The 18,831-nt window shown below is 34.1% G+C and overlaps 1 protein-coding gene across 2 annotated transcripts in view; it reads right to left on the bottom strand.

Annotated features, from left to right (window-relative positions):
• The window catches only part of LRP1B (LDL receptor related protein 1B), a 1,894,725-nt gene that overhangs the window by 594,443 nt on the left and 1,281,451 nt on the right, over window positions 1–18,831 (bottom strand). For both annotated transcript variants that reach the window (XM_032286208.1, XM_032286207.1), the window contains exons 28-30: window positions 11,857–11,988; window positions 10,294–10,521; window positions 761–935 (exon numbers count right to left, since the gene is read on the bottom strand). In XM_032286208.1, coding sequence (XP_032142099.1) covers window positions 761–935; window positions 10,294–10,521; window positions 11,857–11,988 — 535 coding nt within the window. The remainder of the gene's footprint in view (window positions 1–760; window positions 936–10,293; window positions 10,522–11,856; window positions 11,989–18,831) is intronic.

Consider the following 18,831-nt stretch of genomic DNA (forward strand, 5'->3'; position numbering starts at 1 on the left):
AGAACTATACACCAAAAACAAAGTAAACATCAGGCTATGTTCTTGACTCAGGATTATTTCTCTTAAGAAAAATCCAAAATTGTTCAGCCATTTGCTGGCAATAACCTACATATTTGCCTGAGAAAAAAGCATCACTCTTGCTTTTTCCTGTCAGTGAAGAAAAAATATCTCATTTCCTTTTCCTGCTACATTCAAGACTGAATATTTAGCTAAGACTACAGTAAATTATCTTCCTTTTTAAGTAATTCATCAAGATAAAATCCTCTTGGCTGTGAAGAAATCAGATGCCATAGAGGGTAAAAAACTCACTTGTAGTATTCCTATTGAAAGCACTAGAAAGAATCTCTTTTAGCCCTATGCAAGCTCCCTTAAGGGTACAAGATGCCTAGCCAAAAGACTGGAGAAACTGATACCATGATACCAACATGCAGTACATACTTTATTAACCACTGGCTTTCAAAATAAAATCAACCACTTTCTCTTACATCTCTTTTTATTCAGAACTGTGATTTCTTAGAAACATAAATTAATGAGATCTTACATATGTCCCAGATATATATGTTGGTGCAGGATATATATAATCTGCAGATAACAAAACTCTATCCAGGAATCTCTTTTATAGTGTCCATATTCAATTTTTTTGACTCTATGGCTATTATATATATGTCCTCTGAATTAAGCAACATTTTATATAAAATCAGAGCAAAGAGCAAAGATCTATGAAATTTTGGAAAAACTTAAAAAAATAATCATACTTTACCCCCTGACTGGGTGAGCTGCAAGACACTGTGGCTTATCGATTCCATGGATAATTGAGGTTTTCAAAGAGCCATCTAGTCTTGCCACATTAATTTGTGTTTCATCAAATTCTGAGCTAATCCAGTATAAATTACGTGACACCCAATCCACTGCTAGCCCTCTGATACTCTGAATATCTATAAAACAGGAAAAAGAAGATTTAAAAGTGAACGAAGTTTTTCATTTTATTGGCTCCCCAAGTAGTTATTTTCTAAGGGAAAATTTAATTTACACTTTAATTTTTTAGCTAAAATCCGTACAAGATTGTAATCTCATTCCCTTATCAGACCTTCTTTTTTTTTTATTCTTTCAGACCTTCTTAAGGAATGAATAATCATTAACGTCTTACTGCTGAGCTATTTGAAAACGTGAAGCAACAATTAGCACTGAAATTACAGTAACAGTCAATGATTCCCTAGTACACACTTAGGATCAAACACAGACAACAGTCTTATCAGCCAAGGTGACCAAAATTCAAATGAGAGTAACAGCTCCAGTGGTAGCACATCTTTCTAGTCAGGAGAAAGTATTTGTAGGTCATCAACAAATGGACTATTTTATGTTTAAGTGCCAATTTGTTACTAAAACAAAATAAAACAATTCAACTTCCCTAAAAGAATCACCAGAGTTGAACATCTTTCATAATAGATAATTAAGAGGGATTAATTGAGAAAAGACACTAAAATCATTTTAACATTTCTTCAACGTGGGTTCTGCAGAAAATTCTGAAATCTAAGTTTGGATTTGTTCCAGCCAATATAAATATTTTGATTATTATTTCTATATTATTGAATTAGGTATCTTTTAAAACAATTATGGAATTTAGGCTTAAATATAATTGCACATTCCAAATTGCACTTAAAAAATACACATTTTCAAGAAAAAAAGTGTTATAAATGATGAATGCAAAAAATCTTTTAAGAAATATTAACAGATAAAGTAGGCCAGTTTAGTGCCCAATTTATAGCATTTGACTACCTTCATTTGGTTTTATTTTACAAAATTTTAATATGTTCTAGCATTCTATACTTGTAGACTTCTCTAAACCACTATTTCTCAAACTTACAAGACACCTGGAGATTGTTAAAATAAAGATTCTAATTCAGTAGTTTTGGGGAGAGGCCTAAGATTCTGTCATTGCCAAAGGTTGGTGATTCCAATCAAAGCTTCTGAGCAGCTACTACTTAGCTCCAGCCAAATTGCTGTATCTTCCCTTTTTAGTCTTTTCAAAAGAAGCCACAAAGCTAGATTTTTTAATGTGAAAGTGGAAACTCCAGATCTGTAAAGTAAGCCAACTACATAGTTCAAACTATAAGACAGTAAAACAAGGTGTGGAGGCCTGGCAGTTCTGAGTCCGCTGTAAAGTGTAGTATTTGAATGGCAGGCTTCCAGTTTACATTGCCCTGCTAGATTCTCAACTGAGCCTACCTTGCTGTTCAAAAAATCCTTTTAGTATTTCTAAATTAATCACAGTTGCCCTAGAAAATGTTACGTGTGTTTCCAGTTCTCTTCAAATCAAGAGCCCTCTTACGCTGCAAATTACTTTTCATGATGAATTGGCAGGTAAGTTGGTGAATTTCATATGTGAACTTATTTTATTTCTCAATCTTAAACTTCAAATTCCTTCTTATTTTTAGTTATCCTCAACCAATTTTTTCTCCTTAAATTTTAAGGAGGTAGTATATTACTTGAGATGGACTCTTACTCTGTGGCCAGGCTGGAGTGCAGTGGCGGGATTAGTCCTCACTGCCGCCTTTGCCTCCTGGGTGCAAGTGATTCTCTTGCCTCAGCCTCCCGAGTAGCTGGAACTACAGGTGCATGCCACCATGCCCAGCTAATTTTTGTATTTTTAGTAGAAATGGGGTTTCACTATGTTGGTGAAAGGCTGGTCTCAAACTCCTGACCTCGTGATCTGCCCACCTCAGCCTCCCAAAGTGCTGGGATTACAGGCGTGAAACACCACGGCCAGCCTTGTCTCATTTTTTGAGACAAAAGTAATATACTACCTCCTTAAAATTTAACCTGCCACCTATTATACATATTTATTTCCCTCACTCAGAATCTTTATTCCTTTTTCCCCTTCTTTCACTCTCTGGAGTTAACTGGTTGCTGAGAGGTTGTATTGATGTAATAAGATTTGGGTTGCTGTTCAGATTAAGTGTCTATTTTTGTCATTAATCAAGTCACTTAAATGTGGTTTAGTCTCTTTTCTTACATGTAAAATGGGCAAATTATAGATAATATATAGGATTGTTATAAATATTACAATATATTAATGTATATTTATGCAGCCCTATGTAAGACTGAAGAATACTTTGACAATCTAAGAACTTAATCCTTTCTGCAATTTACCTTGGATTGCTTGGTATTGGCAAAAATATAAAATAAGTTTCTATTTTTCCTAAAATACACGTTCTCCAAAGTATTTTTTTTTCATTTTTGTTTGTTTGTTTGTTTGTTTTTGGTGGGGAGTGAAGGGTAAGTGTTGTCTCTGATGCTCCATATCCTTTTATTCATTTCTGATAGAGTCTTAATCACATGGCCTAGAGAATATATTCCAGTCTTAAATTGTAAAGCACAGCCAAATAAAAGCTATAAAGATCTATTTTGTCTTTGTCAAGTCTATAGTTCATGCTCTCTCAAATCTCCTTCTAGCTTTAATATTACAATAGCACCCAGCATTTCCTCTTCTAAGCAATTGATTTATTTGCTGCCAGGTTATTTTTCTGACTAGAGAGCTTTGAATCATGATCTTCACTTGCCCCAAGGTATTCAATAGCTTCTAGCCACCCAGAATGTGAGGTCTAAACTTTTTAGCCTGCTTTTCCATATGGTATGAATGTAGCTACAGTACTTTCCCAACCTTATTTCTCAATATTTTTAACCAAATACTTTATACTTAAACGATATAAATATGTTTTCAGGTTTCCAGATATGTCCTCATCTTTCCACAGTGTAGGGAAACTGTTTAGATTTCATACCCTAGCCCCATCTCCACTTGCCTGAATCTCATTCATAATAGGCCAGCTGATCAATAAAGTAATCCCTTTAACCACAAAAACCTAATCATGTCTCTTGTATATCCCAGCTGGAAAGAGTTTCTCCATCTGCCCAACTCAATAGAACTGTACCTGGTCGATCTCTTTTTACCTAATGTGATCATTACTTTGCTGGTATATAACTACTTTCACATATGTGTTTTGAGGGCAGGCTTCTTGCTCATTTGTCTTTTTGCCCCCTCTCCCCAGTTGTATACAACATTGCCTTCAACATTAACATTTTTAATGAATTCATGAATAAATTCATGAACTATACAATCTAAAATTTTAAGAGTATGTGAACTGAGCTAAAAAAGCCAAATATGTTTATGTTGATGAGTATGTATTTAAATACATACTCAGGCAATCATAATTAGAAGTTTTATTTTTAATTTTTTTCTCCCCTCCAGATTGGACATTCTAATTATCATCTTTATGTCCAAAAGAATACTCTTGTTTTTTGTCTATCAATCACTAATTCCTACATCTGGTTGTTGCAGAATGCTCTGGCAAACTAATCATAAGCATATGGAGGAAAAATAAAAATCATTATATATTTAATAATATTTTTCTTTTTGATAAAAAAATTGATATAATGAAGTCTAGCTCTTTTGTTTTCAAGTAAATCAGCACAAGGCCTCTCATTAAATTTCTCAGAGAGTTTAATTTTCCAGTTCTGGGATCTCTCATTTCTTGAACAAAGACTAATCATAAAGTATATTCTAAAAAGCCCTTTATTGCCACAAAACTGAAGCATGATAAATTATAATTTTCAAATGCGCTGTTGAGATCATAGGACAGTCAGGAAAAACTCAACATGCTAACACACACACTTACACATTAGCTAAAACTATCAAGGAAGACAAATGGGAATATAGAAGCTGGTGCAATCATAGAGACAAACACTTGTTCTGAGAATTGAGAGCTTCATGGAATATGAATTGCTCAATGTAAGAGGGTTTAATCCTTAAACTTAAAAAGAATGGGTGAGCTAAATAAGAGTGATCCCCTGGGTATTGGTAAGGACATAGACACACCCTAGTGACTGATGAGTGTGAGAAAAAAATGTACCTGCTTATAAAGAAGAACAATTAAAAAATAAAAACAAAACACTTTTTTTTATCTTCCTCTGGGGGGAAAAAATAACCTGAATTCCTAAGAACAGGTGTCCACTGTGCTACTATAGACTACTAGCTTATAAATAAGCAATCCACTGTGTTAGTAAAGATTACTAGCCATGAGAAATCCACTGGTGATTTCTAGGTCAGTTATTATTTTATTGAGTTAATCTTCATTAAGCACGTACTGTTTGCCATAACTGCAAAACCAAAAAATGGGAAAAATTAAATTAAATTGATTCCTGGTTTATAGTGTCTTCCTTTCTCTCTATCAATAAAAAATTCAAGTCTTCTGTGAAAGAAAAAATTTCTTCAACTGCAGACTCACACTTCCCATTAAGTTCATCCTCATAACAGAACAAAAACAAATAAAACAAACACAAAGAAATGAGATATAAGAGAACAGTTAAAAGAAAAATAAACAAAAGGTTTGAACCTCCAGGATCTACATATTCATAAATTATTATATGCAGGATAAAGACAAGGTGGAATATCTTTTTCTTTCTTTCTTTCTTTTTTTTTTTTGAGACAGAGTTTTGCTATTGTTGCCCAGGCTGGAGTACAATGGCACAATCTCACCGCAATCTCCGTCTCCCAAGTTCAAGCAATTATCCTGCCTCAGCCTCCTGAGTAGCTGGGATTACAGGCATGTGCCACCAGGCATGGCTAATTTTGTATTTTTAGTAGAGATGGAGTTTCCCCATATTGGTCAGGCTAGTCTCAAACTCCTGACTTCAGGTGATCCGCCCACCTCAGCTTCCCAAGGTGCTAGAATTATAGGCATGAGCCACCACACCCGGCCAAGGTGGAATATCTTAACGGATTAAATGATGCTTTGAACAATAAGCAAAGTGCAATGATTCCTTTTAAAAGATTCTCGAGCTGGGCACAATGGCTCACACCTGTAATCCCAGCACTTTGGGAGGCTGAGGCAGGTGGATCAAGAGGTCAGGAGATAGAGACTGTCCTTGCCAACATGGTGAAACTCTGTCTCCACTAAAAGTACACACAAAAAATTAGCTGGGCATGGTGGCACATTCGTGTAGTCCCAGCTACTCAGGAGGCTGAGGCAGGAGAATTGCATGAACCTAGGAGGCAGAGATTGCAGTGAGTCGAGATCACACCACTGCACTACAGCCTGGGTGACACAGTGAGAGATTCTGTCTCAAGGAAAAAAAAAAAAAAAAAAAAAGGATTCTCTTGGAAGGTATAAATGAGAACCAAAAATAACTTGTGGTATTAAAAATACAATATAAAAAATAATTTTTGATGTGTCAAATAGAAGTTTAGACACAATTTAACTAGTAAACTACAAAGCAAATTGAAAGAAGTTAACCAGAGCACAGAGAAACAAAGAAATTGAATTGGTAAACAGAATGAATAGTCCAACACATTTATTAGAGTTCAACATATAAATTAGAGTTTTCAAAGTAGGAAGTAGAAAGACTGGGTTAGAGAAAATAGAAAATTTTTGAGGATTTCTTCCCCCTGGACTGATGAAAGACAGGACCCCATAGAAGATACAACAACTCCAGGTAGCAAAATACAAATATTATGATGAGGAAAAAGGAAAGATTTTATAAGCAGCTAGAGAGCCAAGACACATCACCAAAAGAAGAATGACAATTAGACAAGCAAGGGGATTCTCAATAGCAACAGGGGAAGTCAAAAGATAGTGGGATACTATCTACAAAGGAATGAGAGAAAATAGCTCTCAATTTGGAGTTCTGTAATGAAAATTATTTTCAAACTATTTGCTCTAAGCTACTTACAGCAAATAGCTCATGTGGGCAATATATAAGTTAAGAATAGCTTAGTGTTTCAGGACACATAGAATGATAAGGCTGGCAAATTATGTCTACATCCTCTCATGAAAGCTTGAACCAAGGAGCTACATACAGTGTTTGTCTCAAAAAATTAGCTGGGCCGGGTGGCAGGCGCCTCTAATCCCAGCTACTTCGGAGGCTGAGGCCATAGAATTGGTCGAACTGGGAGGCAGAGGTTGCAGTGAACAGAGATCCCAGCACTGCCCTGCAGCTGGACAACAAAAGTGAAAGAAAGAAAGAAGGGGAGAGAGAGAGAAGAAGGGAGAGAGGGAGGGAGGGAGGGAGGGAGGGAACGAAGGAAGGAAGGAAGGAAGGAAGGAAGGAAGGAAGGAAGGAAGGAAGGAAGGAAGGAAGGAAGGAAAAGAAGGGAGAAAAAGCCCACTTGGGAAGAAAGTAATGGGAAATGTAGGCACAGATTTATTTGGGGCCCAATTTTTGAAGCTAATCCCACATTAGATTTAGACTAAGGAAGATAAGAAAATAAAGTCTCTCAAGATAAAGCTCAATAGAGAGAAGACAGCTAAGTGAGAAAATACAGAGACCCACAGGTTTTCAGTCATTCATGGAGTTTCTTAAAGATGAAAGGATAAAATAAAGTACAATTACTGGTGGGATTTGATAACTTTTGATGAGTTCAGAAGCTAAACTGTCAACAGCTCATCTCAAGTCTTTGTGCTAATAGAAAGATATATCTGTCTTTAACAAAATTTCATTCTGGAAGAAACTGAAAGGTAACATTATTCAGCCTGTGGTGTAAGACAGAAAAGGAGTCATCCTTGACAATGTCTATTCCTCAAACTTTATGTCCAATTAATTGTCAAGTTCCTTTATGTTCTTACTCTTTGATATCTCTATAATTTGTCCATGTTTCTCCATCTGTGTTTTCCCCATCCTAGTTGAGGCTTCTAATATTTCTTACTAGAGCCACTGTAACAGCCAACTAGCCTGTCTCCCAGAGTTCACTGCTCACCTACCCAGAACAACTAGAACTCTCTATTAAACACAGTAGCTAAAGTGGCCTCTTCCAAAGGCAAATCTCATCTTCCTTAATTCCTATTATTTTCAGGATTAATGTAAACACTAAAAACTTGTCTTATAAAGGTTGACATAATTTGGTGTGTACTTCCTTAGATCTTTCAGCTTGTACAGATACACCCCTCATTCCGTGCGCCATATCATTCAGTCTATCCTGGCTCTCCTTCAGTTTCTTACTATATAGAAAATGTTCAGGCCAGGACCCGTGGCTCACCCCTGGAATCCCAGCACTCTGGGAGGCTGATGAGGGTGGATCACGATGTCAGGAGTTTGAGACCAACCTGGCCAACATATGAAACCCCGTCTATATTTGAAATACAAAAATTAGCCAGGCAAGGTGGCACATGCCTGTAATCCCATCTACTTGGGAGGCTGAGGCAGCAGAATCTCTTGAACCTGGGAGGCAGAAGTTGCAGTGAGCCGAGATCACGCCACTGCACTGCAGCCTGGGACAGAGCAAGACTCCATCTCAAAACAAAACACAAAAAACAAAAATGTTCCAATGTTTTTCAAAATGACTAAATGTGCAATTATTGCTCCTAATAAGCATATGTATTATTAGTGAAAAATATTTTTGCTCAAATATTGGTTGAGAATTGTGAATAAATTCTGCTAAATAGAAGTAAGTCTTGATGATTTTCTCAAAGATAAACTCACTAAATTACTACTAGATACCAGTTCATAATTAAAGATAAAAAATTGTCTCCTAATTTTTTTTTAAGATACAACATCTTTTGCTCTATATAATTCACAGAGCCTTTTGGGTACTATTAAATATTTACAACATTTTCCTGTTAGACTTTGGTGAATTTCTTCAGGGAAGACCACCTAACTGTTTGTCAATTTGGGGAGACATCTAATGTCCTTTACTTGGTCTTGCAAGGAATTTAATCACATTTCATCAGTCATTGTTCTTATTTTTAATCTAATCTAAAATGATTATCCAACCACATTATCCCCCTGTCCATGTAAAAAATTCTGAACAAAGAGGAAATCTTTGCATTAGCTTTTTTATAAAGACTCTTCTTTGTCAGAAAGTTTGAAATAAATATTTGAACAAACTTATAACCAAACTATTCAATAAACTGTTTTAACAGTGCTAACCTGAGATCAGTAAAGAGCTAGCTTAAATACAACCTTATTTCTGTGGTCAAATAGTCTCAGATCTATTAATGGTACTCAAGCTAACCTAGTATTAAAAAGGATTATGAATAAAACCTGCACTTTCTATTACCTTCATTATGATACTTATCATTGTCCAGATATGTCTGACTTTAAATTTTCAATAGACTTTAAAGCATAGGTGTTTGATGCCTCTGTATGAATTACTGATTACTCTTTTCTCCATCCCCTTCCAAATCTTTCTACCAAGTTTAGGTTGAAGAGAAACTTTGTCTTTGGTTTTTCAGTCATGGCAAATAGTAAGTGCCCAATAAAGACACATTCAATAAAGTAATACTTGACCCAGAAATTACAATATGCCAAACTTTACACAAATATTAGGATAACTCAATGCTAAAAATTTAGAATTCAACCACGACATGTACATGTATGTCTCATTTCAGCTATGTTCCCTATACTGGGAAAAGTTACTCTTTTTTTTTTTTTTTTTTTGTAATGGGTTAGTTGAACAACATTCTCTTAGAACCGATAATTTAACCTGCTGAGTCAGGAAAAAGATAGGAACCATTAATAGATCTGAGAATATTTTCCTGTCTTATTTGTTTAGTCTGGTTCCATAAAAATATGTAAAAAGGGAAGTTGTTTATAAGCTTAAGTAGGAGAGAGAAACCAATCCTTCCCAATATCCTACATTTTCTCCATGCAAATATAGCTATCCCCCATCAGCAAAAAAGAGCCTTTAAGTCTGTTTATTTAGACATCTAATTTTTTTTTTAATTTTTAAATTTTGTTTTATTATTTTGGAGAGACAGAGTTTTGCTCTTTTTGCCCATGCTGGAGCGCAATGGCATGATCTTAGCTCACTGCAACCTCTACCACCTGGGTTCAAGTGAGTCTGCTGCCTCTGCTTCCCAAGTAGCTGAAGTAGCTGGGATTACAAGCATGTGCCACCACACCCAGATAATTTTGTATTTTTAGTAGAAATGGGGTTTAGCCATGTTGGTCAGGATGGTCTCGAACTCCTGACCTCAAGTGATCCACCTGCCTTGGCCTCCCAAAATGCTGGGATTACAGGCATGAGCCACCACATTCAGTCAAGAAATGTAAATTTTAAGGAGATGTTCTAAAGTTTTTCTTCACATGAAAGTAAATTTCTAATTATCAGTCTGCTCTGTGCAATTTAATTATAAAATTCTACAATTATAAGGAGGTAGCATATTATTAAATCTCTAACCAATTCTAACTTTCAGTTAACAGCATCGAGTTGAATAATAGACCAAGAATATAAAAGACTTATGATTACTATAAATTGAATAACAAACATTTTTGAAGTTGTAAAATGTACAAATTTTTTACCTCTTGAAATAACAGTTTCTAACCCAGTTCCATTAATAAAAGCTCGTTTGATGGTTTGCGTTTTAATATCTGTCCAATATAAACGTTCCTCAGATGCATCAAAGTCTATCACAGTAACATCATCAATATCAGGGACTGTAAATGCCGTGATAAAGTTAAAATATGGATTGTCAATATCCACTCCTCTGATTTCAGAATGTCTTGCATAAAGAAGAAACTTTTTCATTTCTAGAAAAGAAACAGAAATTGTTTTTATCTTATGAAGTTGACAAGCTTGAAATAGTCTAGAAATTCTAAAATATTACTTGATTTAATACATTTTAACTCCCCAAAATCATAGTCAATATTTGATGGAAACAATGCAGAAATAATGTATCTATTTTAAAGTAAGATATTTAATAGAAATAAATGTAAAATGAGTTAGAATCTTTACATTATCATTTTTCTTTAGCTAGAAACACCCACATAACCTCAGTAATCAATTCTCAGTGACCTTAGAATTTAAAAGTTGCCAAACTACATAAACTGCTAGTATCCAATATGATATTTATTCTTTGTACATAATTACAATATTGTATTGCATTAAAAGCTTTTTGAGGGAATCTAAGAACATTTTTCCTATACTGTCATTGAATAAAATTAAACACTGCTATTAAAAATCTTGTACAGTATATGTTTTTCCCATAAAAATTAGGGTTCAAATAATGCTTCTGGTGTAATTTCTTATAAATTTGTAGTAACCAACATTTTGAGGCATTATATTGCTTTTACTTCCATAGATGCCTTCCTTGCACTGCATTTATAAAATATCAGAGCAAATACAAAAAGGAGTTACAGATATTCTATTTTTGTTGTTGTTGTTGTCTTTCAGATTATTGGTGTTGAGATATGTTATTACTGTGTAAATTAAAGCTACATGTATCTGAATTCCTGATTTTTGAATTTTTAGTGAGTACATTCTTTTTTCTGTCCTTAAAATTAAGTAATTGGTTTGCAAATAAATAAAATGATTAATAAAAAGCACAAATTTTTATTCACAAAATTTATCTTTTTAGTTTAAATGCATTGTTTAATGTGTGGTTATTTTTTTTACAGATCTTTCCAAGTTACATATTTTACTTCATTTTTTCCCCTTTCAAGTTGATAATCTGCTACCAAGTGATGCTAGAGTGACTTTAGAAGAGCAGATTAAAGCTGTTAAGCACCTCTTTGTTATGAAGGTTACCTACATCATCATTTTCTGATAATGCACTTTCACTTACAAATCTTCCTGCTTTGCAGAGATATATTCTGCTAACACACCAAATAAGAAAGTAGCAAGAAAAAAAAATGAATAAGGTGATAAATAGCAAAGTACAATATATCACATATTTAAAGAATTTGAACGTCTCCCCCAAAGCAGATGAATCATCAATAGTGACCGGAAATTTGCACCACCTAAAATATTTTTGAAAAAAATAAAAAAACTCATTTTGCTTTACTATGAGTAAAATCTGAATGCTAATATAATTTGAGAGAATTCAATCTTGTTTTTATATTCTATTAGAACTCTAACAAATTTACCATAGCAGGTCTTCTTGTCTGAGGAAAGCTTCATCAAGTGGGGGCACGCACATGCAGCACTCCTATTGTGATTGATCAGACACATGTGAGAGCAGGGGCCTTTGCCATCATTAGCTTCACAAGGATTGGGAGCTGTAATTACACAGTGAAATATGAACAGTGAAGAAGGAAGAATGTATTAGGGAACCTCTGAGGTTGACAGCGGTTATTCACCTAATGATTCAAAGTAAAGTTTCCTACATAGAACCCATTAGTAGGGTGATTAATATGACAGTAATAGACAATCATACACAGCAATTACATTAATAAAAACATTATTTCAAAGATAACTAAGAAATCTCCGTCAACTATCTCTAAGACGAATGGCAAGCATTCTATTACTTAGAAGTAGTGGCTGGGCGCAGTGGCTTCCGCCTGTAATCCCAGCAGTTTGGGAAGCTGAGGCAGGTAGTCACGAGGTCAGGAGATCGACATCATCTGGCTAATACAGTGAAACCCGCTCCTTAGTACAAATACAAAACAATTAACCAGGCATGGTGACACGCCTGTAGCATTTAGTCCTAGCTACTTGGGAGGCTGAGGCAGGAGAGTCGCTTGACCCCAGGAGGCAGAGGTTGCTGTTAGCCAAGATGGTGCCACTGCACTCCAGCCTGCACGACAGAGCAAGACTGCGTCTCAAAAACAAAACAAAATTAGACCCTTGTTACGAATTTAGCCTGAGGGGTAACCAGGAATAATAATTGAGTATAATAGAAAATAAACTAAGATTATAACCCAAACATTGGAAGTTCCATTAGATGTTGCTATTTTCTTAACCAACCTTGTAGATTCCCTTCTTGCCTTGGCGCACCACTTTTAAAGGCTTCCCCAAGAAACTGCTGTTACATATATACCTTTCCTTCAGACACCTGCTGTTCTTCAAAGGAGGCCTATGTGAAGAAATGTCTGTCTGCCTTCATAAGTAAGTCATCTACTCCTTTATTACTTTTTCTGTATTAACAGATTCCATGGCTAAGGATTGCTCCACATATACATACTTAATTACTTTGTAAAAATAAGTTATGATTTGTCAAATTTAGAACAGAACATTAAATTTTGCAGCTCAATGTCATTTTCTGATGAAATTGAATGTCTTGAGACATTTTGATTTTTAGATTTCTTGTTTTGTCATGTCTTTTGGATAAGATTTTAATTTCAATTGATCAATAACTAGTATAGTTAATCTTATTTTTATAGAGCCTATGTAGTTGAAAAAAGTCATTAGAAATAGCCTACTAAACTGAAGGCAGAAAAGAGTTATTCTTATAGTCCCATCATCAAAATGTGAGCTTTCAACTCATGAGTGGTAACTTCCAACCATGTCCCCTTGCTCAAAGTCGTATAAGGTTGAAGCATGCCCAAAATATGCCACCTTAGCCCATTGGAAAATGACAGAAGCAGGAAAGTCTCCATGACCTACCCTCCGTCCTTCTTTCCTGAAACAGGTCATAAAAACTAGAAGGGACTTTCTGACCTTCCCTGAAGCAGGTCACAAAACTCCCACTTAGAGGTGCTCTTCCTAAGCCTTGAAAAAAGAAGCATCCTTATCTCTGAAGATACAGGGACACAGAAAAGAATCTGAATAAATAGGCCTTGTCAAATTGCCTCAAGTTTATTACCATTAGATCATACCTTCTAGCATAAAACTACCCAGATTTTAACCATTTCTTCAGGTCTTTATTTCCTCAGAAGGCTCCTGTGTCATATAATACCTGTATTAGGTTTGAGTACTTCTCTTGTTAATCTGCCTTTTGTTATAGACCTCAGCCATGAACCTGGGATGGATAGAGAAAAGGTATTTCCCTCCCTCTTACAAAAGTCAATAAAATCCTGTGGGGTTTTAAAACACAAAGAATAAAAATCAAAGAGATAATAAAAGTGTAGAGGATATAAGAAATCAACTGAATTTTGTAAATATTCAATGCAGCTTTTGGCAATCTTTAGCATTTCTCACATCAAGATGATAAAAGTAATACTGTCTTTTTATTTGTTAAAAACAATAAATAAATAAAGGAAAATGAGATTCACGAAAAAACTCATTCTCCTAAGAAAATTAAGAACAAAAAAAAATATTAGACAAGTAGAAGCTATTGTCCTAGAGATTTATTTCTAGTACAATTTCTTTGTCACACAGAGGAAGCAGTACTTATTTTGTTCTTTATTATCTTTCAATTTTATCTGTTATAATAATTGAAGTCCCTAAGGAATCACAAGTTAGAAAAGAAAGAAGGCAGGTGGGAAGGAAAGGCAGAAAGGTGTTCCAGGATAGGAGGAGGAGTGAATAAGAGGCAGTGTTAAGTGTCAGATACAGTGAGGTAGACAGAAAGAAAAAACTCAAATTTCTCCACATCTTAAAAAAAAAAAAAAAGAATAAAATGCGGAAGGAAAAAGAAAAAAGAAAGAGGAGTAAAAGAGAAGAGAAGGAAGAAGAAGTTTGTTCAAAAACACTAGCACAGAAAATGTTATTTCTCAGGAAAATTAAAAGCATAATCCATCAGTCTAACGGTAGATACTTGAATTTCACCTTGAACATCATTATATTTAGGCCAGAATCGTATCAACTCTTCTCAATACCCTATAATTATGAAAAAGATATATACTTTTTAAAAGCAAAGATACTAAGTTTCTTGGTACATAGTAAAGTTAAAAAAAATGCATTGACTTTGTAGCCCAGTATCTTATTAATAACACTGTAATGTATAATTCAGAATATTTTATGCTTCGAAGCATGAAAAATCCACAGAGAATTCTTAGTTTTCATTTTCATCTCTTCTCACTTTAAAGGATTTAAAAGTGTTATTTCAAAGTTTCTTTCCAAACAAGTGTGTCAACACAGCTACCTATTCCAATTACCAAATTTAAAAATACTGTTCATAATACTCACATTTTTATAGAAAGCAGGGATTAGCAGATAGTAACCCATGAGACAAATCTGGTCTGTTATTTACAAAAACTGACTGTTTTTGTAAATAAAATTTTATTGAAACATAGCCATGTCCATTGGTTTACATATTAGCCGTGGCAGCTATCATACTGCAATAGTAGAATTGAACAGCTTCAATAAAGATCATATGGCCCACAAAACCTTATAATATGCATTTATTATAATTAGATATTAAGTAGCTATTTTCTAAGAGATACTACTGGGAAATCCAGTATGATTACAGAGGCTGTAAACATCTACAAAACCAAGCCTATTCCACTTATTTGTATCCAAAAGATGGAAAAGGCACTGATCAATGGCATGCTATAATAAATCTTAACAGATGAAATATAAGTACAGCTGGGCAGACTGGGTTCACGGAAAGCTCATATTGTCTAAACTCAAACTGATGAAATATAAAATGTTAGAGATACCTGTAATACCCCCCACCTTTTATTTATGCATTGAATAAAATGTTATGAAGCACCTAGTTGTTTAAAACACCATGAAAAAACACTGTGATATAATGTTGGATAAGACAAAGTTCTTACACCCAGGTACGTAAGGTTCTGTACACTAACCCTGTACTCAATTCTCTTCAATTCTACGGTCACTGGCTCAATTTAGGTTTTCTCCATTTTCTGCCTGGATTGTTGCACTAAACTCCTAACAAATCTTTGATATCTAGTCTCTCTGCATTGCATACAGTTACCTTTGTAAAACACATACTGGATCATATCTGCTTTGTTTAAAAATTGGGGGCCAGGCATGGTAGCTCATACCAATAATTCCAGCACTTTGGGAGGCCAAAGTGGGAGGATTACTTAAGCCCAGCAATTAGAGACCAGCCTGGGCAACATAGGGAGGTCCCATCTCTATTGAAAAAAAAAATTTGTTTTAAATAAAGGCTTCCCACAGACTACCTCACAAAGTGTCGGCCTTATCTTCTACTATTAATATTTCCCCCAAGACTCCTCAGCACTAGTCAGACTGGCTTCCCTGCAACTACCACTTACCCTCCAGCTCTTTATTCTAGTTCACTCTCTGTTTATTTTTGTTAAGGAAGTCATCAAGGCCAGGTGTGGTGGCTCACACATGTAATCCCAGTGCTTTGGGAGGCCAATAATAAGAGGATCCCTTGAGCCCAGGAGTTTGAACCTGCAGTGAACTCTAATCACATCACTTTACTTTAGCCTGGGCCACAGAATAAGACTGTCTCAAAAAGCAAACAAACAAAAAACAAAACAGAAGTCATCAATCTTCCACACAAACACAATTTTTACTCCAAAATATTCTTTTCATTTAGTTTTCACTGCCTTATTTAATCATTTCTCAAGTATTGTAGAGATTTTCTCTAATATATGTTTCCTTTCTTTTTACCTCTACTCTTCCAACATATTTCCAAATTAATTTCCTCACGTTGAATGACTGCTATGCTATAAACTGGCTCTCTGTGATATTTCCCCAAATACAACCACCTCTCTTTCTAAACACAAATCTATCTTCCAAGACTCAACTACCGCTTTCCTTGTACATACACATTATGCACACACTAGAATGTGTTCCTCATTATTCCCTGAATATCCATAGTTTATTCTTTTCCACCTCCACATGGTGTAGTTTTCTTCCCCTAGAATTTCATCATCAGTATCTTTTCATTAATCTTTCTTCATGACCCAGCTCAATTCATCTTTCTGCCATGAATCATTTTCAAATGAAGCCAGCTAATGCTGATTTCTTTCATCATGAAATATTGGTTATAATTATTGCTTTTACATCGATTAGAGAATTTATTGGTTGCTGTCCTATTTTTCTAGTTAGTGACATTTGTTCGTATATTTTGTATTGGTATTTGTTGTTCTTTCTAGCTAAACCAGTGGTTGGTAAGCTTTTCATGTTAAAGGCCAGATAGATGGTAGACATTTGGACTTCTGCAGGCTTTATGTTCTCCATAGTGGTTATTCAACTCTGCTACTGTAACACAAAAACAGCAATAAAACAATAGGTGAATGAAGAGGTGTGACTGTGTTAAAATGAAACTTTATTTATGAAACAGATAGAGGGCTCAATTTAGCCTGAGGGCTGTACTTTGTCACTCTCTGAGCTAGATAGATGATATGTTGGTAGGAACTAAGACCTGTACGCATACAACTGCTTTTTTTCCTAAAATGTCCATAATATTTAATATTGTGTTAGCTGTAAGGACATTTGGGTTCATATGCATGTACATAAATGTATATGGGTATATGTTCTAAAATTGCAGCAATCTAAAAATCTAGAAAGTTAATCTTCTGAAGCACATTATAGCTGCAGGCGAAAAGATTAAATAATGCATAACTACAATACTTTATAGGAGAAACAAATGTTAATTGTGCAGTCACACAAGACTGATGTGTGCTCTGTGAAGAAAAATGGTATTATTAAATATAATTTCACATTTGATGCAAACTGTATTTAATTATAGTCCATTTCTCATGGTGGGGTGGGTGGGCAGCACTTTAAACAACTAGTTTTTCAGTAAATTCAAACATAATACACATAAATGTTCATGCAATATAAAATATGTATATTTATTTACCTAATAAAACCATGCTCAAAGCTGAATGCCAAGATCCAATTTATTTCGTAAAGAAAGATTGTTCTCTCTCCTATGTAGTCATTTTTTATAGTAACTCATATTTATCCTGTTAATGATTTTATTTGTACAAAAACAATTACTAATGTAATAAAATAATGTTTCTTTATTAGTAATTTTCCTTTAGGAAATGACTTAATACTTTTAAAGAAAGAAATTTTCAGAAGTACTTTGCAATTAAACACTAATCTCAAATCCTTTTTTCTCTATGTCAAACATCTTCAAGTGATAAGTTTAACATTTCACATTGAAGAACCTGAGTGAATTACTTATTTAAAACATACACACATAAAATATGTGCAAATAATGAATGTTTTACTTTCACCAGATTCCAACAGTACCAGTTATGAGGCAGCTACTTTCCTCAAATTATGTCATACTTTATGAATTAATTTCATACTGTACTCTACCAAGCAGAATATAGCATGTCTAAAAAATTTATCTGATCTTTTACAGGTATCTCTACAGAGAGAATTTTTAAAAACCACAAAAAATATTTCTATCTGTATACAGGTTTCACTGTAAAAGGATGAAACTAAATATGTAATATAATGTTACATTTATACGGGAAATGTGTCTTAAAATACCAACAAACTTTCACTTGTTCTAAAGAGAAGACATGTCTTTCTCGTGTCTTAATTTATTCTCTGTTTATTCCACTTGCTATATGCTTTGAAAGAAATAAAAAACATATCAGGGAAGTTTCTATCTTTGTAATGATTCTCTTTTCAAAGTATTTTTTTAAAAATCTAGGACAGTTGTTCTCAATCAGTGGTGATGAAGGAACATCTGGGAACAAATTGAAACATTTTTGGTTGTTATGACTTGAAATACTGTTGGTATCTTGGTGAACAGAGATGAAGGATCTAATAAACATCCTACAATTTACAAGAAGGGTAGCTGAGAACTATCTAGCCCATAACTAAGATTTATCTGGCCCAAAATGTGTAAAGTGCAGAAATTGAGAAACCCTGATTTTGGAGTAGAACTAGGGATTCTGCATTTTAAATAAGGTACATGTTAGATCAAATAAATCTCATACTGATAGTATATGACACTAGAAACTAGTAAACAGGAAGAACAATACAATGTATTATGTATGTGTGCAGCCTCTATTCTATATGTTATCAACTTGGCTAAAAATATATATCTTATATATATATATGAAATATATATTTCATATATATATTAAAAAATATATCTTATATATATTAAATATATATTTCATATATATATTAACATATATGAAATATATATTTGATATATATAAATATATATTTCATATATATTTCACACATATTTTATTAAATATATATGAAATATATATTTATATTATATTAAATATGTATTTCATATGTTAATATACATGAAATATATA

Source organism: Sapajus apella, unplaced genomic scaffold (assembly GCF_009761245.1).
Source record: "Sapajus apella isolate SASKATOON/1434 unplaced genomic scaffold, GSC_monkey_1.0 scaffold18, whole genome shotgun sequence".
Lineage (NCBI taxonomy): Eukaryota > Metazoa > Chordata > Mammalia > Primates > Cebidae > Sapajus > Sapajus apella.